General features: G+C 33.1%; 1 protein-coding gene across 1 annotated transcript; it reads left to right on the top strand.

The window, feature by feature from the left end:
- Positions 1-9,246: 9,246 nt before the first annotated feature.
- On the top strand, positions 9,247-11,050 carry LOC133694308 (AT-hook motif nuclear-localized protein 17-like). The gene has a single exon (XM_062115798.1). It carries the CDS (start codon positions 9,471-9,473, stop codon positions 10,392-10,394), a length of 924 nt encoding a protein of 307 aa, XP_061971782.1. The 5' UTR covers positions 9,247-9,470; the 3' UTR covers positions 10,395-11,050.
- Positions 11,051-27,296: the final 16,246 nt, after the last annotated feature.

Raw genomic sequence — 27,296 nt, 5'->3', positions numbered from 1 at the left:
AAATAGAAAAATAATAAGATATAATGATTAAATTGAGCGAGGGCTTGATTAAATGAATATCTAAGTCAGCCATTTGGATTAGAATAAATTTATTGTTTGCTGTTATATTTTATTGAAAAATTTAGGATCAAAATTGAAGATATTTCATTTATATGGGATAACATAATTTTAAGGGTTGTAATATGATTATAAGAGTTATTCTTCTTATTTATTAAATTTGAAAGTGAATATTCAGTATTTCATTTATTATTTTATATATGTTACATATTTATTTTTACCTCCTAGACAACATTGACTTGGCCCTTCTATTCGTTAATTTTGTTATAGGTATAAATCTCATATATGAGATGCCATTATTTTATTTTTACATTTTTATTCTTATATGTAAGTTTGATGTAAAAACTCCTAAAAATCATTTTGGTACTCTTCTAAGGAATTTTTAATATATTATGTGTTATGTATGTAATTAAATTAAAAATTATAAAATTATTATGAAACAGTTATAAAGTTGTTAGGAATTATCCTACGATAATGTTGCGATATCATTAATTAGAAAAATGTTAAAATTATCGGGGTTAAGCTTGAGGTTATGATAATGAGTTATAATGTGATATGGTTATATGCAAGAAATAGAAAATTTAATAACACCACAAAAATTAATTTTTTTAAGTAATATTTGAGGTATGAAATTTACAATATAATACATTTTTCTAGTATTAAATTAAATGAATTAATAAAAAATAAATGTTAAGAATTAATTATAAACTTTAATAATTTGAGGTATAAAATATATTTTCAAATATTAAAAATATAAAATAGAAATAAATACACCATTAAAATTTAGACTTTAGAATCGTTAGGTTTTAGCACGATAAGATAGAGATTTTTTTACTGATGAGAACCTTTTTTAACCTTAGATGGACTAATGAATAGAAACATAACTTAGAAAAGCAATCCATCAATAATGCAACTTATTATAGATAGGATGCATTAGAGGTGATACATCTTTCTCATGTACAATTAGTCATCTTATTCAAAATCTTGAAAACTAATAGGTTTCAATCAATAACACAACTTATTATAGATAGAATATGCCAGGGGTAATCCGTCTTTAACCAAATCAATCATTGATATTTTAATTTTAAATTTTAACTTTTTAAAATTTAAATTAAAAGCAAATGAATTAAAATTGAGTTATATGATAAAAAGGAGTAAAATTTCTAGTCATGATTTGTTTCCCTGCAAGTCTAGTATCGTTAAGTGAGCTACTCTACTCGTCGTCAAGTAAATCATGTGATCTCAGTTGCCAGCATATATAAACGCCCAGAACCACCAACACAAGAAATCCAGCACAACAATCGTGCAACTATTCCTTTAAGTTTCTTCTCATGCTTTTATCCCTTTTTTCGTACCTCTCTTCTCTCCATCTTACCAACTTAAATATTAAAGGTTCCATAACTTCAAAGAGGATTTGATTTACATGAGAACTTAGCAAGAAAGCCCATACTACATCTTAGTCCACAAGTAGCTGTAAGAACCCCAGATCCATTTCAACTTTCAATGACTTCGTCACCATACATGAAAACGAAATAAATGGCGTGCAATCTTTTGTTGTTTCTGAGATTAGGATGATTAAGAGGAATCTTAGAAAAATGACGCCTGTGGGCAAATGTTTTTCTTTTTGGAACTAACGGGTTATTCTTCATATGTTGAAAAAATTAATATTTTTCACAAATCCAGGTTATAAATTGATGAGATTTCCTTTGTACTAGATAAAATGTATTTACAACGTTTTTCATCTCTAAACAAGTGTTTTTCAAAAGAAGAAGAAATTATATAAAAATTAAAGAATTATAGTTTCAATCGTGACTAATTAAGAGCGACCCTTTAATTTAGCCAATATTAACATGTTACATGATCACTTTCCAAGCATAATAAATAATCTTTATGAACATATGTTAAGATTTTAGCCATTTTTTTTTTGTAATTCAATAAATTCCTATCAGTTAGGAAGATTGTTGGTTTTTTCTTATTCATTAGGAAACCCCCGATTATTAAGTGTTGTTAATTGTGGGAATAGATGTTGTTTTATTTTCTAGCTTTCAATTACTTACATTTTGTATTTAACTGGACTTTATGTCAATGAATGATAGTACTGCATAATTTTCCTTTACTCATTCTCCAAACTTAATTTTACAACAAGTGGTATCAGGGCCTCCCACTGGGGCTTGATTTGAAAAAAACAGCAGCTTTCATTCTTGCCGTAGCAAGATATTCCATGGCTTCTGAAAACAACTTTGTACAACCTGCGATTCCACGCTTCAATGGTCATTATGATCATTGGAGTATGTTGATGGAAAATTTTCTACGATCCAAGGAATATTGGACTCTCGTGGAAACCGGCATTGTTGAGCCTGCTAGTGAGATTGTTTTGACAGAAGCACAGAGACAAATGTTAGAGTATCAGAGATTGAAGGATTTGAAGACAAAGAATTATTTGTTTCAAGCAATAGATCGTGTCATTCTCGAAACCATTCTAAAGAAGGACACTGCTAAAAACATCTGGGATTCGATGAAGAAGAAGTACCAAGACACTGCACGAGTGAAACATGCACAACTCCAAGCTCTTCGCAAAGAGTTTGAAATTCTTCACATGAAGGAAGGAGAGTCAGTTAACGATTACTTTGCAAGAACACTGTCAATTGCAAACAAAATGTGCATTCATGGAGAGAGTTTGGAAGATGTTGCAGTCATTGACAAAATTCTTTGCTCAATAACACATAAATTTGATTATGTGGTGTGTGCCATTGAAGAATCAAATGACATTGATAGTCTTTCGATTGATGTGTTGCAAAGCTCACTATTAGTTCATGAGCAGAGGATGACCAAATATGCTGTGGAAGAGCAAGCCTTGAAGGTCACTACTTTTCTAGGAAGAGGTAGAGGACTTGGGGGATTTCGAGGAAGAGGCAGAGGCAGAGGCAGAGGCAGAGGACACCAACTTCCCTACAATCAAGGAATACAATTTGATAAGGCAAGTGTGGAATGTTACCATTGTCACAAGCTTGGCCACTATCAGTACGAATGCCTTGACAAAGAGAAGGAAACCAAGGTAAATTTTGATGAGACTAAAGGAGAAATCCTCTTGATGGCTTACATCGACAAGAAGGAGAATTCATTAGGTGATACTTGGTATTTAGATTCGGGTTGCAGCAACCACATGTGTGGAAACAAGTCTTTGTTTTATGACTGGATGAAACATTTAGAAAAACTGTGAAACTTGGGAACAACTCCTGCATATCTGTCATGGGGAAAGGGGATATCAAATTTCATATGAAAAACAACACTATGCAGACAATTACTAGTGTGTTTTATGTACCAGATTTGAAAAGTAATCTCATTAGTATGGGCCAATTGCAAGAGAGGGGTTATATCATCATCATCCAACAAAGCCGGTGTCAAATTCATCATCCAGAGAAGGACCTAATAGCAGAAGCAAAAATGACAACCAATCGTATGTTTCCTCTGCACATTCAGGATGACATCCAAAAATGTCTCTCAACAAAAGTGCAAGATTCAACATGGCTGTGGCATCTTCGTTATGGTCATTTGAGTTTCAAACGCTTGAAAACCTTACATGAGAAAAACATGGTGGAAGGACTGCCTAAAATTAATTGTCCCACAGAAATGTGTGAAGATTGTATTGTTGGTAAACAACATCGTGATTCTTTCCCGCAAGGAAAAGCATGGAGAGTTGAGCAAATCTTATAGTTGGCTCATTCAGACATTTGTGGACCAATCAATCCAACATCAAATGGAAACAAAAGGTACTTCATTACCTTTATTGATGATTATAGTCGAAAAACATGGGTTTATTTCTTGCAAGATAAATCTAAAGCTTTTATTATTTTTAAAAGCTTTAAGGCTCGTGTCGAAAAGGAATTTGGTGAGTATATTCAGACCCTTCGCACAGATCGTGGTGGTTAATTTAACTCACATAATTTTGCAAGTTTTTGTGAATTACATGGAATACGCAGGCAACTTACTGCTCATACACACCGCAACAAAATGGCGTGGCAGAAAGAAAGAATCAAACGATTATGAATATGGTATGAAGCATGTTGGTAAAAAAAAGTATTCCAAAGACTTATTGGCCAAAAGCAGTCAATTGGAGTGTTCATGTACTCAACTGAAGTCCTACCCTTGCTGTAAAAAACATAACGCCACAAGAAGCTTGGAGTAAAGTCAAGCCATCAGTTAATCACTTCAGAATCTTCGGGTGTATAGCATATGCACATGTTCCAGATAAAAGAAGAACAAAGCTTGATGATAAAAGTGTGAAGTGTGTCTTTATTGGGGTTAGTGAAGAATCCAAGGCGTACAGGTTATATAATCCCATTACCAAGAAAATAATCATCAGCCGAGATGTTCTGTTTGATGAAGAAAACACATGGGATTGGAGCAGTACCGAACAACAACAAAGTTTAATTGATCTAGAGGAAGTTGGCGGAGAAATTAGACAGCCATTGCAATCTCCTCTTGAAAGTCGGGAGCCTGAATCACAATTGCAACTTCTTAGTTAGTCCCTTGGAGAAGTCTCACCAATGTTCTCAGCAAGTGCTTCAATTCCAAATGAAAATCAGGTATCTAACTCAGAACCACAACGACAAAGGAAAAAACCATCTTGGATGACAAATTATGTGAGTGGAGATGAATTATCTAATGAAGATACTACTGCTCATTTTGCTTTATTTGCAGGCTCCGATCCTATATTGTTTACAGAAGTAGTGAAAGAAGAAAAGTGGAAAAGAGCCATGGATGCAGAGATCCAAGCTATAAAGAAGAATGAGACTTAGGAGTTAACCGATCTTCCTGAAGGGCAAAAAAATCATTGGTGTAAAGTGGATTTATAAGACAAAGCTGAATGAAAAAGGAGAAATTGACAAGTTCAAAGCAAGGCTGCTTGTGAAAGGCTACAATCAAGAGTATGGAGTTGATTATCAAGAGATTTTTGCACTGTTGCAAGACAAGATACAATTCGGCTAGTTGTTTCATTAGCTGCACAAAACTCATGGCCTATTTTCCAACTTGATGTGAAATCAGCCTTCCTTAATGGTGAACTAATTGAGCAAGTTTACATTGAGTAGCCCTTCGGTTATGTGATAAAAGGTGATGAACATAAGGTTTATAAATTGAAAAGGGCTTTATATGGACTGAAACAGACACCTCGAGCCTGGTACAATTGTATAGACGCATACTTTGAAAAGGCAGGTTTCAACAAATGTCCATATGAGCACACTCTATTTATCAATTATAGAGAATGAGGTAAAATTCTGATAATTTGCATATGTTGATGATCTTATTTTCACGGGCAATGATGAGGCTATGTTTGTTGCTTTTAAGAATTCTATGATGGCTGATTTTGACATGACTGATCTGGGAAAGATAAAATATTTTCTTGGTATAGAAGTAGCACAAACAGCTATCGGATTCTTTATTGGGAAAAAGAAATATGCTCAAGAGGTTTTGGAAAGGTTTCATATGGAGAATTGTAATCCAGTTGGGACTCCAACTGAACCAGGATTGAAGCTCTCAAGAGATCTTGATAGAGAGAGGGTTGATAGTACTTACTTCAAACAAATTGTTGGAAGTTTAATGTATTTGACAGCCACCCGACCTGATATTATGTATGCAGTGTGTCTGATTAGCAAGTATATGGAAAAACCAACAGAGTTGCATCTCAAAGTTGCTAAAAGAGTGTTATGGAAAAACCAACAGAGTTGCATCTCAAAGTTGCTAAAAGAGTGTTTCGTTACTTGAAAGGAACCACAGATTTCGGTATTTTGTACAAGAAAAATGAAGGATCTATTCTGTCTGGTTTCACTGACAGCGATTATGCTGGTGATTTAGACGATAGACGAAGTACATCAAGCCATGTGTTTATGATGGGTTCAGGTGCCATATCATAGGCATCAAAGAAGCAACAAGTTGTTACACTGTCCACAACTAAAGCAGAGTTCGTAGCTGCAGCAACTTCTGCATGTTAAGCAATTTGATTGAGAAGGATTCTTGAAGAATTACAGTTTTATCAACATGAGCCTACTGTGATTCATTGTGATAATAGTTTAACTATCAAACTCTCCAGGAATCCAGTTTTACATGGAAGAAGTAAACATATAGATGTGAGGTACCATTTTCTTTGTAATCTTGTAATTGAAAAAATTATTAATCTGGTTTATTGTCGAAGTGAAGACCAAGTTACAGATCTTCTGACTAAATCTCTAAAGCTGAAAGCATTTGAGAAGTTGCGTGGATTGTTTGGAGTATGTTCAAATCCTTTCTTTAAACTGACTGCATAGATAACATTCAGTTTAAGGGAGGGTGTTAAGATTTTAGCTGTTTTTTTTGTAATTCAATAAATTCCTATCAGTTAGGAAGACTGTTGGTTTTTTCTTTTTTTCTTATTCATTAGGAAACTCCTGATTATTAAGTGCTGTTAATTGTGGGAATAGATGTCGTTTTATTTTCTAGCTTTTAGTTACTTACATTTTATATTTAACTAGACTTCATGTGAATGAATGATAGTACTGCATAATTTCCCTTTACTCATTCTGCAAACTTAATTTTACAACAGATAAAATGTATTTACGATGTTTTTCATCTCTAAACAAGTGTTTTTCAAAAGAAGAAGAAGTTATATAAAAATTAAAGAATTATAGTTTCAATCATGACTAATTAAGAGCGACCCTTTAATTTAGCCGATATTAGCATGTTACAGGATCACTTTCCAAGCATAATAAATAATCTTTATGAACAGAATTTCAGATGAATATAGGTCAAGTTTATAAGTAATCCGATAATTTAAATTTAATTTTTAACAAATCCTTAGACATTAATCAGAAGTTAGGACTGCTCAGATACGAAATTAAGTGCCCTCCTTGAACCCCACGATTTGCTTGTTGACCCTTACTTAACGTGGCATCCAAGTTTAGTATTTTTGCTGTGGAAAGAGGGTTGATGACACCCAGGTTCCTTTTTCATGCAGGATCTCACTTTCGGCTTCTGTTGCCTATCCTGTTTCTTTGTTTCTTTTAAGCTACCTAATTTGGTAGTTCTGCTTTAAACCCAACACAAAAAAAAAAAAAGGCTTCTGCTTGTAATTCAAGTATTGCCATGCTATTGCTTTGCTGCAGTATGGATCATGTTCAAAACGATTTTTATTCCGAGCGGTGTCCCAAGGCACTTCCACTGTCTATTTCTTGGTATTGGACACTTCCCACTTTATGCTGTCATAACCCTCGATCCCTGGTTTCCAAAGAGAGAATTGTGAGGCATATATGTATATATTTTGGTGGAATTTTTCTTCCTGGTAAAGCAATTTGATCGAGAACCACATCCACGTAGAATCATTTGTTTATCTTGTGCCCTGTTGGTATGTGCATTGCTACGACAAGGTCATGGATTCGATGGCTGATATAGAGAGAATCTTTATCTTTCAGATTAGGGTATTTTTTTATTCATGTTCATGGTGTATATATATATATATATATATATAGGCTAGCAAGTTATGGTGGCCAGTACATCGTTTGAAATAAAATTAATTGTTCAAAAGAAAATAATTGCTATTGATTATTCCCGTATTCTCGGCAAAGAAATTAAAACATAGTTCTGAAAAATGATCCTTGTACAATGGAGTTTTAAATTATTATTATTTAATCCCTTTTTTTTAATGTAATAGAATGTTTTTCCAAAATCGTTGTCTTATGGCCATAACATTAACGATCATTGTACTTTAAAATAATAAATTTTTTATATATAAATTGCTATCATTTTTTTATTTTAGATCATTTGTTTTCATCGTTAATAGTTTTTTATATTATTTAATTTATATAAATACTATTCTTAGCATATTACTTATTAATAGTTTTTTTAACTTTGTATACATTAAAAAAATGTATGCAAGATGCACATTACATGGTGAGATGTGATTGAAACTATTTGATTAATTAACACTCAATATAATTTTACATAAGTTCTATTAAAGTTTTTTTAATCTTGGATATGAAATGAAAAAGTTATAATTTATAACTTTTATTAAACTTATTTTTTAAAAATATTAAGTATAAAAATTACCATAATATCTAACATATATTAAAATTATGATTAAAAACTAGAAATAAATTTGTTAATACAAAGAACATACGAGTATGCAACTCTTGGAACACTGTGGTATTTTTAATTAATATCTTGATGTAAAATATTTTTAAAAAATATTTTTTATTTTAAAAAATAGATATATTTTTTTTTACATGAACACATTAATATTATAAAAATTATTAAAAAAATATTAATTTAAGTCGAATACAGTTGCAAAAGCAAAAATAATCCGCGATTACTAATTGCTCGTTATACAGGCAGAGAAATTAAAAACAGCCCTGCACTTGCAGCCTTGCAGGTAGAAGAAGAAAGTGTGTGTGTCATGTGCGAGAGGGCCCACCGGGATATTTACCTTGACATTTTCATTGGTTAAAGGTAGGAGCAAGCCCCATCCGACTTTGTCTTATATTAGAGCCAACACAAATGAAAATGTGCTTGCCAAGCAAAAATGATTAAAAGCCTTGAATTCTCCTTCAACGAAGGCTTCAAAAAAGTCTTCCATGAAGATTAACCCCATCTGTGTAGATAACGTACAGCATGAAAGGAAATCGAAGCACAACCGTTCTTGTCAAAGTATGTGAGCTGAGGAGTTTGAAATTTATTAATGGAGAGTGACCATAGGTGCCCTTCCCTTCCCTTCCCTTCCCATCCCAGGGCCAACTTGCTTTAGAAGACCACAAGCGCTCTCTCAATTACTAGAAAGAGAAATTGGAGAGCCCATGGTGAAAGATTGTAGAGAGAGAGTGGTAATAAACAGTGACTAGATGGATGGATACATAAAGTTGATGCCCCCATAGCCAAAAGATAGAACATCAACAAGTCAATATCAATCCACTCGGTCGGGAGGCTCCCCAACTTGCAAGGCTTTAAGACGAGAGAGAAAGAACATACCCGAACCAGACACTTCATGGCGGTGTGTGTCTGTCTGTCTAGTCTAGGCTATGTAGGGTTTAGCCGAACCATAAAAACCAACACCAACACCCCCATTCTTCTTTGACCAAACACCCCCCCTCGCTCATGCGTGTATCTTTCTAGTGGGCCCTACTTCCCAACCAGCGGCGCCATCAGTCTTTACTTGGTTTCCAAGCTCATCCACCTCTCTCTCTCCCCGGTATTTATCACACTATAAACGAATCCGAACTCCATGATGTTCCCTTCTCCCTCTCTTCATCGCCCCTTTTCTTGCTTCGATCTCGTGTTTTTATTCCCCTTAACAAACTAAACATCCAAATTTAAATCCCCACCAATCACAGCCCATACTCGTCCCCCCCAAAAAAATAAAAAATAAAAACCAAACTAGTAGTAAATATTAAATGAACATGAAAGGTGAATACGTAGAACGTCATCAAGCAAAGCATGAAAATACTCCAAACATGTTCTCCGAGCTCAACCCTCACCACCAACACCTTCCCTTTTCCCAACACTTTCAACTCTCTCGTGAATCCGAAGAGGAAGATACTCGTAGTACTGGTGCCGCCACAACACCAAATCCCATCCCCATCTCCCAAAAACTCAACGAATTTAACAGCAGCGGTGGCACTGACGGTGCTACTATTGAAGTAGTTCGTCGGCCCAGAGGCAGACCGCCCGGTTCAAAGAACAAACCCAAACCACCCGTTATTATAACCCGGGAACCTGAACCAGCTATGAGTCCTTACATCCTAGAAGTCCCGGGTGGAAACGACGTCGTTGAAGCCCTGTCCCGTTTCTGTCGCCGAAAAAACATGGGAATCTGCGTTCTTACAGGAACCGGCACGGTCGCTAACGTCACTCTGCGTCAGCCATCGACAACACCAGGAACTACTATCACTTTTCATGGAAGATTTGATATTTTGTCAATTTCGGCGACTTTTTTGCCTCAAACAACGTCCTATCCACTGCCTAATAGTTTTACCATTTCGCTTGCGGGTCCACAGGGGCAGATCGTCGGAGGGATTGTTGCTGGAGGTTTGGTGGCTGCTGGTACTGTTTTTGTTGTAGCGGCTTCGTTTAATAATCCGAGTTATCACCGGTTGCAGGTTGAGGAGGAAGGGAGGAATTCTGGGTCTGGTGGTGGTGGTGGTGGGGGGGAAGGGCGATCGCCTGTGTCGGGTGCAGGTGGGGGAGAAAGTGGACACGCGGCAAGTGGAGGAGGAGGAGGAGAGTCTTGTGGGATGGCTATGTATAGTTGTCATTTGCCTGCTAATGATGTGATTTGGGCGCCCAGCGCCAGGCAGCCGCCACCATCGCCTTATTAATGTGAATTATCATGCAGATGATCAGGGTCAATCAATATTTTATTTCAGCTTTTAGGAAGTTTGATTATGTAGAATTTATTTTCTTTTTTTTTTTTTTAATTTGAGTTTTTCTCTGTATATGTTAACCGAGTCGTTAAGTAGCTGTTTTAGTTTCAATGGAACGAGAGAGGAACAGTGCTGCTAGTTTTCTTACCTTTTAGCAAAGTGGTAATCTTCCTTTTTTTTCTTTTAAAGAAATGGGAAGTGAAGTGCATAAAGAAACTGACTGGTGTGTGGTGTAAGGGCGGCATGCATGTCAAAATCATGAGTAACTTCTGTTTTACATGGTGGGATTTAACGAGGGCATGTTTGCTTCGAAGTTTGACATGGTGGTGAAGCAATTTATCTCCGCCATCTGCTGCGGTAGATATGAGCTGGCTGCTGCTTTCTGCTCTGAAGAAACTGCATCGCTGGATAAAAAGATGATTGTTCTGCTCGATTGATATCTTGCCGCTTAGGTTCTTGATTAATGAAGCGTATGCCAGTAGGTAACGGGGCTAGGGCTGATGCTTTTATCCAATACTTTTTTTATTTTTTTGCTCGAAACCCACTTTAATCTCTTTCTTTTCCCGTCTTTTCTTCTTTGATCCATTTGTACTTTGTTTTGTCTCTTTCTATTTGCTGGTTTTTTTTTTTTTTTTGTCCTTTTACGAAAACAAAAATATAATGAAAGCCGAGATAGGTCCGGCTGCTCTCTCTCCCCCTCTCGTATCCAAATTTGATGTCCTGTATGTTTAGCTGTTTCTCACCATAAACAATTGCGCTTCAACTTCTAGCCTAGAATGGTTAGATATTATTAACTAGATCATTGTATTAGATTAATTTAAAAAAAAATTAAAAAAATATATGGATGTTATTATCATATTTTAGTGGAAAAAAAAATTAAATCTTTATCTGACCTGGTTAACTTGACAGGTCCAATAACAACCTAGAAAATTGTTAAAAATATATTTTGGTTAAAAAATTTCAAGATATGTTTTTATAAAATATTGAAATGAAAATATATTGGATTGACCTAGATTAATATGTCAAATCTATGACTATGATCATAAAATTGAGATAATCTTGTAGAAAACAAATTAAAATCAAATATATAAATCAATTACCAATTAAACTAATATTGAATAATAAAATTGAAAAAAAAATCAATTAAAAAAAAACAAAAAAAAAACAACTCGAGTCAACTCAGGTTAATTTATCAAAGTTGCAACTCAGGTCATGTGATTGAGATAATATGTAGACACCTAAAAGAATAATATATATATAATTGATGACTCACTTTTCACTGCTGATTTCTGCATCGGCAACGATGTAGTTTTTGTTTTAAAAAAAATAATTAACTTAAGGAGCTGAGAGGGAGGGGTAAAACCGGTTTTAGATAGACCAAAACAAGGATAAGAACACATCTAAACCAACCCCCAAACAACCCACCTCTTTTGATGGGGATTATAAATACAGGGAGGAGAGAGGATGATCCATCCTCTTTCCAAAGTTGTCTCTAGCAGCTGCATGTCATTTTTCCCTTCGTCTTTCACAACAGAAACCTAAACCAACAGTCAACGTGTGAGGGAAAGACGAGACCTTGAGAGAAGATTCGACAGCTGCCTAGAGGGAAAGGAAAATGAGGGCCGGAAAACATGAGAGGAAGAAGAAGGAAGAGAACCAGCAGGAGAAGAGAAAGAATAGTGTCAAACCTTCCTCAAAATTAGTTAGATTCGAAAGGTATGGGTCATGAAACTCCCTTCCTCTTCTCTTTAAGACCAGAAACGAAAATGAAGAAGAAAACCCTAAGAAAATTGACCGAAGACCTAAGGTAGCTGTGAAGGAAACTGAAATTAACTAGGAGGACAAGGAAACAGAAATGAAATGAAGCCAATTTCAGAACATCTAACAAAGAAAAATGAATAAAATGGAAATAACAAATCATGGTAGAGGGTTGGCTTTAACTATGGGGTTGGCCAGCATGCATGTGTGTGTTCTGCTAGAATTTATTGAAAAAATATATGCTGTAATTGATGGTTTCAATGTGTGTGTTCTGCTGAAATTTATTGAAAGATTATATGTTGTAATTGATGGTTTTCAATATGTGTGTTCTGCTGCTGTAATTGATGGTTTTCAATGTGTGTGTTCTACTGGGATTTTGTTGAAGGATTATGTGCTGAAATTGATGGTTTCAATGTGTGTGTTCTGCGGGAACTTAGTGACAGTGTATATGCTAGGGTTGTTACAACATGTGTGGTGTGTGTTCATGCCAAAATGTGTGTTGTGCAGCGAAATTATGATTTGTTGCCGAAATTGCGTCAGCTGCAGCGAATTAACATCGCTATCGAAACTAAGTTGTCTGTAGCAAATTTGTGATTCGCTGTCGAAACTGAGTCTTCTACAGCGAATTAGCATTCGCTGCCGAAACTGAGTTGTCTACAGCGAAATTGTGATTTGTTGCCGAAACTGTGTCGGCTGTAGCGAATTAGCATACGCTGCTGAATTGTGTGTTCTGCAGCGAATTGTGATTTGCTGCCAAAACTATGTCGTCTGCAGCGAATTAACAATTCATTGCCGAGTGGCGTGTTCTGCAGCGAACTTACGATTCGCTGCCAAAGTGGAGTTGTTTGCAGCAAATCGCTGCCAAAGTTGAGTTGGTTGCAGCAAAATTGTGATTCGCTGTTGAAACTGAGTTGTCTCCTACGAGTTATCATTTGCTGCTGAAATTATGATGCCAGCAGCAAAAAAGTTTTCGCTGCTGAATTGGCTGCCGGCAGTGAAACAGTTCTCGTTGCCGAATTGGGCAGCTGTAGCAAACCAGTTCTCGCTGCCGATTTCTACAATAAGCCTCCTAGGCAGAAATGACTTAAATGCTAGTAACAATTTCATGGAATGATGGTGTAAAATGTAGAACACTTGAATGTGAACATATGAACTCTTGAAATAAGTGTGGTGATGAATGTGATTCAAAAATACAAATGTACTGATTGTGACCATTGATGTCTTAGGTGGTGTGGTCAAGATTGGTCCATCATCAAGACAAGAATAGCCCACAGGTGGAGCAGGCAGGTGACTTGCACCTTTCTTTTTCATACGTTGAATAATAAAATACTTTATCATGAATATTACCATATTGCGTTAGAACATATATTAGATTGTTGAACGCTTAAGTGTTGACAAATGGTTAATTAGCTTTGGCTAATGGCATCCGAATGGATGACCGGGACAAATGATTGATTAGCTTCGGCTAATGGCATCCGAACGGATGACATTACTAGAAAATCGATAAATACAAATGGAAATACCGAGGGAATATTTCCGAGGGATTTTACCGACGAAAATATTCCCTCGGTATATACTGAGGGAATTACCGTGGGAAAAAAAATTAAAACAAAGCAAAAAAAAAGACGACGTGTCATTTTTACCAACGAAAGTACCGACGGAATAAATTTCATCGGTAATGCCGTTGGTAAATCCTTTGATAAAACCGTTGGTAAACTGTGAACACTATTCATCATGTCAATTACAAAGGGAATCACCGACGGAAATTTCCGTCGATATTTTCCAGAGAGCTCCAGAACTGTTCACTTTCCAATTGCACTGTTAATTGTTGTTCTTTACGGACAAAATCACCGACGGATTGAAAAGTCATTGGAGCTATTTGGCGGTTTTCTGAAAAAATTCAATTAATTTAAAATTTTCTTTCAAATATTACAGACGAAATCACCGACGGATTGAATAATCGTCGGTAATTGTTGGCGGTTTCTGAAAACTTTTTACAAAATTGAAAATTTAAATTAAATATTACCGATGGAATAATTAAAAATATTAATATTCAATTATCCGTCAGTAAATCCGTCGCTAACGCGCCCCAATAAAAAGTCTCGATCCCCTTATTTCACAAGTGACAGACTCATTTCTTATAATTTTTCTTCTACTTCTTCTTCTTCTTCTTCTTCACTATATGTAAAAAAACATAAATATCTATTTCTTTCTCTTCTTTTCTCTCCTCATCTCCTTCTCTTTTCCTCTATGTTCGGGTATGTCTTCTTCTTCTTTCTTCTTTTATCCTCTTAGTTTTTTTTTTTTAATTAATATGCTTTAGGAAATGTTTTTTCTCTCCTTAGCTTCACTTGCAATTACATTAAAGTAATATTTTTCTTTTTTCTTCTTTTTTCTTTTTTCATAATTTTTTTCACTATATTTGTTTTTTATTTTATTTTTAATTGTTTTTGTTCTTAATAATTGTATAAATTTTGTTGTGAGATTTTTTTTCCATATGAGACCAATTTTTAGTTGATTTATTTATAGAGATTTTTAAATTTTTAGCAATTGCAACTTCATTTTTTTCATATGAATTTTTTTAGTTGAATTTATTTTTTTTTCATTTTATTTATTTGTTGCAAATTTGTTTGAGTTGATTTTCTTTTTTTTTTCCAAGCATTTTGAGTATATAATATACAGTGTTGATTTATGTTGATTTATGTTAATTTAATTGTTTTATAATTTTATAAAATGAATTTTAAAAAAAATGTTTTTATATAATTACCGACGGAATTTGCCTTGGTAATTCCGTCGGTATATCCCTCGGTAATTTCGTTGGTAATAAAAAAATATTACCGACGCGTCTGTTCTGTCAGTAAATCCGTCGGTAATTCTATTACCAACGGATTTACCGACGGACAAAACATTACAGAACAATTCACCGACAGATCATTTTCGTCTTTGATTCCGTCGGTAATATAATTACCGATGGAATATGTGTCTTACACTGACAGAAAAATTACATCAGTAAAACTGTTAAATCTTGTAGTGTAACCAGGACGAACGACTGATTAGCTTCGGCTAATGGTATCCGAATGGATGACCGGGACGAATGATTGATTAGATTCGGCTAATGGCATTCGAAGTGGATGACGGGGGTGAGTGAACAGTTAACCTCAACAAATGATGCCTTAAAAGGATACCAGGGTTTAAGATTATGGTTGATTGTAAAAATTGGTGCATCTTATGTACTACAAGCTGTTTATACCAAGTACATGAAGAAATTATAAATGTTAATGCTTCATTTAACTGCCAAGCTGTTTAGTTACCATTCTTATTATTGTTAAGTAATTGCATTCTCTTAAATGTTTTGTACTACAGCAGGGACGTCACACCAACGAGATGTCTAGGAAACCTAATACATGGGAACCTACTTTTGCAAGTAATCATGTAGATGCATTCTAAATCACAATGTATTTTGTATGAATCAATGTACTGAATGTATAATTTTTATTAGATCCTTTCGTTTAAATTTGTAATGGCTATTAGTAGGATAGGAATGCAAACTCATGTCTATGTATGTATATTTTTAATATGAACTTCTAATCATGCAACCATAATATTATGTGTTTACGTAATATTGTGTTTATGTAAGATTTCCTTTTAAATGAAATGTTGATTGTATGGATTGTATTTTGATGATGTGAGGGATCAGGTTCACTGATTACCGGCACCATGTGTGTCAGGTATATATATAAAAAACATTATGTTGTTTTGGGCTTGAAAAGCTGGGTTGTTACATAATAACTCCATAGAAATCAAATATAAACAAATTATGAAGTTCAATTCTCAATTAATCTAATGTTAAAAGATGAAATTGAAGAAAATTTTGATTAAAAAAATCAACTCGAGCAAATTATTCAAACTCGTGACCTAGATAATAAGACTGAGATAACCATATAAAAAACCAAAAAAATTATAAAGTCTAAATCAACCAAATATTGAATGATGAAATTGAGAAAAAACAAATTAAACTAAAAAAGAGATTAAAAAAACCTAAGTAAACCTACGACTCGGGATAAGAAATCTCATTATTGAAGGATGAAATAAAAAAAATAAATGATCCGAGTTAACTTACCAAGCTTGTGACTCAGGTAATGAGACCATAATTACTTTATAAAAAGCAAAATGAAAAAATAATATGAAGTTTAATTTCAAATCAACAATATGTTGAAGAATAAAATTTAAAAATAAGAAAAAAATTTGATTTAGGTTAACCTGCAAAACTCGTGATTCAAGTCATGAGATCAAGATAACATCATAGAAAGTAAATAAAAGATGACCTGAGTCACCCCAGATTAACCTACCAAATCAGCGATCAAGGTTATAAGGTTGTAATAACCTCATAGAAAGTAAATCAAAACAAATAATGAAGTTTAATTTTCAATAAAATCATGGTTGAGTGTTGAAATTAAAAAAAAAATCAATTTAAAAACTAAACAGAATAAAACGACCTCGGTCCATATGAGTTAACTTACAAAACACGTAACCTGAGTTATAAAGCTGAGATAACCTTATAAAAAGTAAACCAAAATAAATCACGAAGTCTAATTCATAATCAATCTAATATTAAAGGATGAAATTAAATAAAATATCAATTAAAAAATACAAAAAAAAGACTCGAGTCAACTGGGTTAACATGTCAAACTCGCAATTCAAGACATGAAGTTGAAATAACCTCATAGAAAGCAAAAGACAAAAATCATGAAGCATAATTTATAGTCAATACAATATTAAAGGATGAAATTAAAAAAATTCAAGTCAATTAAATTAACCCGTTAAACATATAACACGAGTTAAACATATGACACGAGTTATGACACTAAAATAACAACTTATAAAACAAACTATAATAAATTATAAATTTAATCTCTAATAAAATAAATATAAAATTAAAAAATATATATTAAAAAAAACCTAAAAATAGACTATTAAAATTAATAATATTTTGAGAGATAATAACCCGTAAAAAAAGAGTCGCCTTAACCTTTGCGCTTGTGTTATATAAATTAGCTGAGATTAAATTCAGATTAGAAAGGCGATGCTTGGCGACTGTCTGGAATCTGCAAATATGCCGGAAGTAAACTCATCATACATTGGCGACTGTCTTGATTCACGCGACCAACTCTTTGAAGCTGGTAATGCGTTTGTCCAATAGCATGCCCTGAACAAATTAGGCTAAAAGACTTGTTCTATGGGAATTAAGAGAACTTGTTCACCTGGGTTGATTCTTTCGAAACCAGTGTTGTCTAAACATATTCCCAGGAAAAAAAAAAGCAGCAGCAGCAGCAGCAGCAAAATGTTGTTTAAACATGTCTTAATCACAAGGATCGACCACCGAAGACATCTTAAAATCCTTTGCAAAACCTCTTCACTTGGGCATGCCTTGCGTGTTCAAAATAAACATTATTTTCAAATTAAGGTTATAAGATAACTAAAAATATATATATATTAATATTGATGATTTTTATTTAAATATTGTAGATTTAACTACCACTATTACATCATTAAATAAATAATACTTTATATAAAATATTTTTATTGTTCCATTAACTTATCTACAATTTCATCACGTATGAAATTCATCCGATAAGGACTATAGTTTTCATGGTTTTTTGAGCGTGCAACAAAATCAGGCAAAATATCATCAAAAACAAAATTGAAATTGCAATCAAATTTCACAAATACTACGTCATCATGCGATCTCCTTTTAATTTATGTAGTGTTATTGAATAATATTAAACACTAGTTTTTCGAGTAAAACACGATTTAAAAAAAATAGATTTTTTTTTCCTGGTCAGACGCGGTCTAAATGAACTGTTCACGTGAATAGTCAACTCTCAATATTTAAATAACAACCTCACTTATAGATCCAACATTTATTCCAGAATATTAACTATTAATTCTCATGAATTAAAATTTTATGAGTTATTAAAATATTAGCTAAATTCTCGTGGATACAGTAAACTGATTATTAAATCCAAAATGCATGTTAAGACATAAAACATACCATGTAATTTATTTTTTTAATGAGATATGATTTTTTTTTTGTATTTTTAAGAGACTTGGTCGTATGCAATACAAAAAAAAGCATTTTCATATAACTATATTTTTATTTTATTTTTTTTGTATTTTTGTAAGGCCATGTTTAACCAAAAAAAGTTATTTTTTTAAATAAAAAAAACTACCCAGAATAGGCCTAAGAAGTGTTTCCCAAACACTCTTAAACCAAAGAACCAAAGAAAGCAAACTTAACAGGGCCTTATGATTGACCTGGTTTTGACCCGACAAGGTTGACCTGACTTGATTAACCAGAAAACTAACTCAAAACCAGAAAACAACATCAAAACAGATCAAACATGAAAAAAAAACACTAAAAAAAATTCAAGCAAAATGGATCAAACATGAAAAAAGAAAGAACACGAGGAACACTCAAATTTAATCATAGCAATGTGTAAAACAAACCAAACCTGATTTCAAGCAATAAAAGGCAAGGTTGTGCTCACAATTAAGCATAGATCAAGAATCAAGCATAAAAACTATCGATTATCACTCAAAATCCATGATTTGGTCAAAATATATTCTAGATAGCCGAAGAAAACCTAGGATCTAAATGCATGAATACATATTATGGATGTGTTATCAGCTTTGATAATTTGCTAAATAAATGGACTAGAAAATGGCCAGAATAAACCCAACTACTGTCAAACTAAGAATCATAATTTTTTACCTCTAAAACAAGCTTTCTTAGTTCCAACAAGACACATTATCAAAAGCAAACATACTTGAATCAAAATAACTCATAAAAACAACAAATCATCATAAGTAAGCATCAAATTTCAATCTTCAACAATGCCAACTTAAAATAGCCTACATATTCAGATAATTTGGGTTCAAAATGTCTTTCTAAACCTTTAACTAGAACTAAACAAAACTCAAAAACCGAGAAACATGCATTAGCTCAAACATAACAACATCAACACCTTGCTGCCATATTTGGCAAATTTCAATTCAAACCAAAACGTAAAAAACATTGCATTAAACAAGTAAAAAAAATCCAGCAGTCCTCATGGACTCCACTTTCAAATTTTGTAGGGATATACCTTTCAAGTTTGAAATCTTCAAATATGGATGGATTGCTAATGATGCCTTCCTTTCTTTTTTATTTTCGAACCTAGAAAAACAAATTAATGGTTTTTTATTTTGTAGGTTTTTTTCCCTCTTTCTCTTCTCATTTTTTTTCTTTTCTCCTCTAATATGAGTTTGTTAGGGTTTTAAAAAACCAAAATTAGGTTGGTTTCACCTCTTAATCAATGGTTTTGGATATAGGTGGTTTTGTAACAAACTTGGAGGCCAAGGTGAAGTGTTTCTAACCTTTTAATCTTGAGAGAAGGGTTTTAAACCATTGATAAGAACCTTCTTGGAGTTTTTAAGTGTGAAAACATGAAAAAGTTGGGTGGTTTTGTATAAATGGGCGTCTTGGTTAATGCTAATTGGGTTGATTATTTTTGTGGCTTCGCCGAAGTAACACCATTGTCAACGTAGCCTGAGATCACATGATCATGGTAGAGAGGGTGCATACCTTTTGATTAGATCCATTCTTGATTAATTTAAAAGTCTTTAGCTTCACATTCATTCATTTAAAATTGTCAAGTCAATCAACATGGAATCTGAAAGTGCAGTGATGGTTGATCAGAGATAAAATGTTGTTGAGATCATTAGAGAAAATGGGATGTAAACATTTGATTTCATGGAAATGGGGCTGTAAAGGGGGGTGTTTCTTAGTTTAATAGTGGTGGTTTCAGCCTTAGAGGTGGTCAAAAACACAACATTCAATCACCTGAAAGTACTTACTCAACCAACCAAAACTATCGAAGAAGAAGATGCATAGTATTCTAAACGACATCATTTTAGCTAAACCCTAAAAATTAGGGTTTTAATCTGGGATTTGGCAGACTTCAGTTAAATTTCTATTCTTCTAATTTCTTTAATTTTACCTATAATTTCTTCTTGAACTCTTAACTTCATGCAATTTCATCCCTGTCAAATTCATTTGTTAGCCTTAGATTTGAGAACCTTTTAAAGTTTGGTCCTTGGTTTTTGATTTGTTTAATTGGATCTTTAATTGATCAACAAACTTTTAATTTTCATTAATAGCTCATTATAAATTGTTAACATGATCATATTAATTATCTTATTTAAGTAACATCAAACTTTTAAATATTGTCAGGAATTTATGGTGCTAACTTATGTTAATAACAAATTAAGTTCCTTTCATAGCACAGGTGTATGTTATACCATACAGTTGGCTATGAAAGTACCAAGCATTTGTTGTACCAAGTGTTATATAACATAAATTTAGATTAATCATTTAACAAGTAAGGTATTAAGAATTAATAAGATAAAAATGATAAGACATGTTAATAGCAAGTTGTTTAGGATATAATCATTAAAGTCCATATTGAGTTTATATTATACTTATCATAACACCATTAGTGAAACCTTTTCACCTTGATATAATAAACTTAGCTAAATATAATGAAGAAGAGAAACATAAATAAACAAGAGGAGAACATGATTATATAAGTATAGTAAAGGAAATGAAAGGCATAAACAAGAGATTAATGAATGCAAAACTTAAGCATTACAAAAATATAAAGAAAGAGAGCAAGAACATGATCTTGATTTGAAAACCAAGATACCTAAATGCATGACAAATGCCTCCTTTTATAGGCTAAAATTCAAAACTATTGATTTTGATGACTAATTGTTGAGTGGGTGGCCACCTCTTGACTTGATAACAATCTTTATCTTCTTGTCTGCAGAAAACGTCATTGCTAACATTAGAATTTTAACAGATATTCCTCATGAAAGTTTTGAGAAATTATCTCAGCTTTCCAACAAAATAAGAATGAGGTCATTTGGAATTTTAGAACACACGATATAGGCTGAACACTGAACAGTGTCTGGGCTGTAGGATAGATTCTAACTTCTCTGTTGTTGCTACAATTTGAACTTGAACATGGTCCTTTTGAATCTTGTACTCTTCATGAAAATTTTAGGCTTATGTCTTAACTTTGTATCCATATAAACCAAACCTAAATCCAAGTTCTACAACTCCAGTCAGATCTAATAACCGAATGGTGTTCTAATTTGAATTCAACCAGCATCTCTTTTCTAAACTTAGCCCTCTCTTTGTCTTCTTAATTTCAGTAGTTAAACTCATCAATCAATCCTTTGATTTATGTGACAGACCTGCATTTAAAATGAACATTTACCATAAATTAAAGATATCTTATATTATCAGACTTGTTATTATAAAACATGCTTTAGTTAAGGAGTTATTGATACTTCAAGTGCAAAATGATGATATAAAACCTTGATAAAATTACACTTTTAACTACTAATGACACCCCCCAACCAGCTTATTACTAGTCCCTAGTAATCAAAGCGTTAAAATAAAAAAATAATTGCAAGTTCCACAAAGCAAGGCATTCATCATTCAACTTCCATTAATCTATCCAAATAAATAAACTCTCATTAAATTTATATATCTGTTTCACACTGTTGAAACAAGATATTAATAAACTTTCTTTTTATGTGCTCAATGTATGAAAACATAGATGATGGAGCTTTTATTAGAAGAAAACAATATTCTGTTCTAATATTTTTCTAAGGTTAACTTTGGGATTATTATTATCTTTTTTTATTAGTTTTTTTTAATAAAACACAATGCATCCTGAACCTATATGGTGAGCTTTAGGCTAATGACTCCCAGACTAGTTGGTCTTAGGCATTGGGTGTTGAGACACCCTTTCGAATTTAGTAACTCGAGTTACAGATACTGATACGTAGATAATGCAATGTTTGATTCCCTTAAGCTTTTCTCCTCAACCCATGTAATAAGCATTGGGCCAATAGCTCCCAAGTCAGTTGAATTTAGCGTATTAGGTGTTAAAACACTTCTTCGGACTAAATTGCTTAGGTTAAGGAGGCTACGATACCGAACTTATCTATGTTTTTATTATTATCAATTTGATAATTTTTTTTGCAAATTATATACTATCCATTTCCCTTAGTTGTTACATTTAACAAAAGAACATAAATAATGTAATAATCCAATGTGCAACCCACAATCATATGTTAAAGTGTGTGTGTGAAAATGAAGGTTTAAGAATACTTGTTAAATGAGTATATGAGCAAAATCAAGTGATAACAATGCGAGAGTTTGTAAACCTGAATATTTCAAGAAGTGTTATGATAGACCTTGTTACGAATAACAATTGGAAAATAATTACTAAGATGCGTCTCAAGAGTCAATAGAATTCCTCCTTACTCTATCATCCTAACAATAACAGTTCTATCAAATGGTCTTAAAAACAACAAAAAGTTAGTTAGTTCGTTTTTTGTCAACTAAATTTTCTGTTATTATCTATTTCTTTATTTATAGTTTATACAGTTAATCTCTCTGTGGTTCGACCCCGGTCTTGCCAGGTTATTTATTACTTCGACACTCATACATTTGGGAGAAGACATCAACTCTTTGGTCGAGTCAAGTTTTTGGCACCGTTGTTGGGGATTGATGTCTTATCTATCACATAAATCAAAGGATTGATTAATGAGTTTAACTACTGAAATTGAGAAGACAAAGAGAGGGGTAAGCTTAGAAAAGAGATGCTGGTTCAGTCTAAACAGAAACACCATTTGGTTATTGGATCATAACTAGAGCTATAGAACTTGGATTTAGGTCTGGTTTATATGTATGGAAAGCTAAGACATAGGCCTAAAACTTTCATGGGAGTCCAATATTCAAAAGGACCGTTTTCAAGTCCAAATTGTAGCAACAACAGAGAAATCAGAATCTGTCCTGCAACCCAAACATTATTCAGTGTTCAGCCCATATCTCGAGTTCTAGAAGTCCAAATGTACCGATTCTTGTTTTGTTGGAAAGCTGAGACAATTTCCCAGAATTTTATATAGACTATCTACTCAAATTCTGATGTTAGCAATGACGTTTCTGCAGACAAGAAGATAAGAATTATTACCAATAAAGAGGTAGTCACCCACTCAATAATTAGTCATCAAATCAATAGTTCTGAATTTTGGCCTATAAAAGGAGGTATTTGTCATGCATTTAGGCATCTTAGTTTTCATATCAATATCATGTTCTTGCTCTCTTTCTTTATATTTTTGTAATGCTTAAGTTTTGCTTTCATTAATCTTTTGTTTATGTCTTTCATTTCCTTTACTATACTTATATAATCATGTTCTCCTCTTGTTTATTTATGTTTTCTTCTTCATTATGTTTAACTAAGTTTATCATGTCAAGGTGAAAAAGATACACTAATGGTGTAAGAATAAATATAGTATAAACTCAACATGGACTTTAATCTTTAATACTAATATGTTTTGTATTTGTTATCTTATCCACTCTCAATACTTTACTTGTTAAATGGTTAATCTAGATTTATGTTGTATAACCCTTGGTACAACAAATACTTGGTACTTTCATAGCCCAACTGAATGGTATAACGGACACTTATGCTATGAAAGGAACTTGATTTGTTGTTAACATAAATTAACATCTTGAATACTTGATAACATTTATAAGTATTAGCATTATTCGAATAAGATAACTAATGTAATCATGTTAACAATTTATAATTTGATTGGAACTTCCTTTGTGTGTGGTTTCCTGTTGAGTAATAAAAAGAGTTTATATTATACTTATATGAAATACCATTAGTGGATCCTCTAACCTTGACAATTGTTTTATATTTGTTTAAATCCTTACATCAACATCACATCTCAAAGCTCTCTTCAACTCCTTTTCAATTATTATCTTTTTTTTTATTTGTAGTTTATACAGTTAACCTCCCTGTGGTTCGACCCTGGTCTTGCCGGGTTATTTATTACTTTGACACTCCTGCACTTGGGATAAGACATCAATCTTTTGGTCGTGTCACTTTGTCATCCTAACAATAACAGTTCTATCAAATGATCTTAATAACAACAAAAAGTTAGTGAGTTAGTTAGTTTTTTGTCAATTACTACCCTTTCCCCCCAATCAAAATGAAACATTGTCCTCAATGTTCTAAGGTAGAAAGATAGAGTGTAGAAGACATCACCTGAAACAATGACTATTGACAAACCTAAAACACACTTGAACAAATATAAGAATCAATAAAACACAAATATTATGCTATTAATAAAACCAAAAGATGCAATTTCTTAGAAACTAAGGCTTAAATTGTAATTGTGATTGTGGCTCATATCTTTTCTTGGTTTTACGTCCAAGAATGGCTTAAACGCCTTCTATGGGTCGGGGATAGGCGTCCTATCTAGTTTTCTTAAAAACTGACAAACAGGGTCTTTTTTAGTCAGATTCCCAAGACTAAGTTGATCATGTTCTTTATGAAAATGGCGCTATAAATCATGAATTGTATGATGCACATCTCCACCAGGATACATCTCAAGAATCAATAAAAGATAATCTAAAAACTCTCTATGTTTTGAAATAAATCCTACCTTTTGACAATTTTCACAAGTATTGCAGAATGCATGTGTGTCCTTGAACATAGTGGGCCAATAAAATCTATATTGTAAGATTTTTGCAGTTGTCTTTTTTGACGGAAAATGACCCCCATATGCCTCGGAATGACAAAATTTAATGACACTACTTACCTCATTATTGGGAATGCTTTTTTGAAATATTTGATCAGGATAATATTTGAATGGGTAAGGGTCATCCCAATAAAAGTTTTTCATTTCGCTCAATTTTTTTTTTGTCTTGGGTATTCCAATGAGCTGGCAAAAATCCTGAAGCAAGAAAATTGTCAATATCAGTAGACCAAGATATCAAAGCAACAGAAAGTGAAGATTGATAAGGAAAGTACCCATCAATTGGTGTGATATCAGATGTCGAATCTATTGTCAATTTTGACAAATGATTCACGACAATATTTTTGGTGCCTTTCTTGTCCTCAATTTCTTCATGTTTGAAAGTTTTAAAGATTTTAGAATTGTTATTGACTTCCATTTGTTTGGTCATGACATGAGGAAATGGAAGTACTAGTGAAGAATCAGTCTTTTCTTTGCAATGTTCAGGTTTAACTCTTTCCTTACCCTCAGAGATTGACTTATCATCTTTCTCATAAGGTTCAAGAATGAGTTTTTCAATAACCTTACCACTATGAAGAGTAATGACTGATTGGACTTGATCTATGTGTTGGCTTCCGGAGCTGCTTGCACTTGAATTGTATTGCCCTTTGAGATTTTATTGTGATTGAGATGAGAACTTACCTTTCTCCTGAAAACTGAGAGTAGACGTGAATTTTGCAAGAGTATCTTTAACATCTGTTATGCTTTGAGTAAGTTGAGTGTTGATTGTCTCTTGCTTTTCAATGAATGCATATAAAGTTTCCTCAAGATTTCTTCTAGGAGGGGGAACATAAGGACATGCATATCAATAAGAATTTTGAAAATTATAGTGTGTTTGAAATGGTGGCTATGAAGTTTGTGCATTATTGTTACCACTCTTCCAACTAAAATTTGGGTGATTTCTCCAACTAGGGTTGTATGTTTGTGAGTATGGATCATGATTTAGCCTTTGGAAACTATTTAAAGCATTGGCTTGTTAATGGAGACATTCCTTAAAAGAAGGCAAAGTTGGACAATCATTGGTTGAGTGTTCATTAGATTCACAAATTTGACACACAATTTCTTGAACAGATTTTAATTGACCACTTTTTTTTTTAATTCTAGTGCCTCAACTTTTCTAACTAAAGATGCAAATTTGGTTTAGAGATCATGATCTTCACTAAGGTTGTACATGGCTCCACTAGATGTATTGGGTTGAGTTTTACCTGGTGCCTCACAAGTGCCTGTGGTGTTTCAATTTTGAACATTTTCAGCTAATAAGTCTAAGTACTTCATTGCTTCATCAGGGTCTTTATATTCAAAAGTTTCATTGCACATCAATTCCACTATTTGCCTATCTTTAGTTGTTAGTCCTTCATAAAAGTGTGAGACCAATCTCTATGTTTCAAAACCATAATAAGGACAGGTATTAAGCAAGTCTTTATACCTATCCCAAGACTAATAAAATGTTTCTCTTGGTTTTTGAGTGAAAGTGGTGATTTGTCTTTTGAAAGAGTTTGTTATATGAGAGGGAAAAAAACTTCTTCAAAAATTGTTGTTGCATTTCATCCCAAGCACGAATGGATCCTGACCTAAGATTTTGTAGCCATGTTTTAGCTTTATCTTTTAATGATAAAGGAAAAAGCTTTAATCTGATAGTGTTTATGCTACAATTTAAGTCAGTAAAAGTGTTGCAAACTTCTTCAAATTCTCTCAAATGCAAGTATGGATTTTCTAGATCTAAGCCATGAAAAGTCGGTAAAAGTTGAATAATGTCTGGCTTAAAATTGAAGTGAGATTCATCAGGAGGGAAAACTATATATGAGAGTGCACTTGTTGACACGATCAAAGAGTTGATGTCTTATCCCAAGTGCAAGAGTGTCAAAGTAATAAATAACCCGGCAAGACCGGGGTCGAACCATAGGGAGATGAACTATATAAATTATAAATAATAATAAAAATGATGATAATGATGATGATGATGATGAAAATGATATTGATGTTAAAGAGAACTTTGAGATGTAATATTGATGTAAGGATTAAACAGATGTCAAGGTTAGAGGATCCACTAATAGTATTTAAAATAAATATAATATAAACCCTTTTTATTACTCAACTGGAAACCACACACAAAGAAGGTTCCAATCGGATGATTTATCATTAATGGCTCATTATATAGTATTAACATGATCATATTAATTATCTTGTCTAAGTAACACCATACTTATAAATATCATCAGGCATTCATGTTGCTAGCTTATACTAACAACAAAACAAGGTCCTATCATAATAACGATGTCGGTCGAAGACTATGAAGGATTAAGCATTTGATGTACCAAGTGTTGTACAACACAAATCTAGATTAACCATTTAACAAGGTATTAAGAATTAGTAAGATAAAAAGATAAAACCTATTAA

Source organism: Populus nigra, chromosome 5, assembly GCF_951802175.1.
Source record: "Populus nigra chromosome 5, ddPopNigr1.1, whole genome shotgun sequence".
NCBI lineage: Eukaryota > Viridiplantae > Streptophyta > Magnoliopsida > Malpighiales > Salicaceae > Populus > Populus nigra.
The sequence above is the reverse complement of the archived record's forward strand: the minus strand, read 5'-3'. Positions and strand labels throughout refer to the sequence as shown.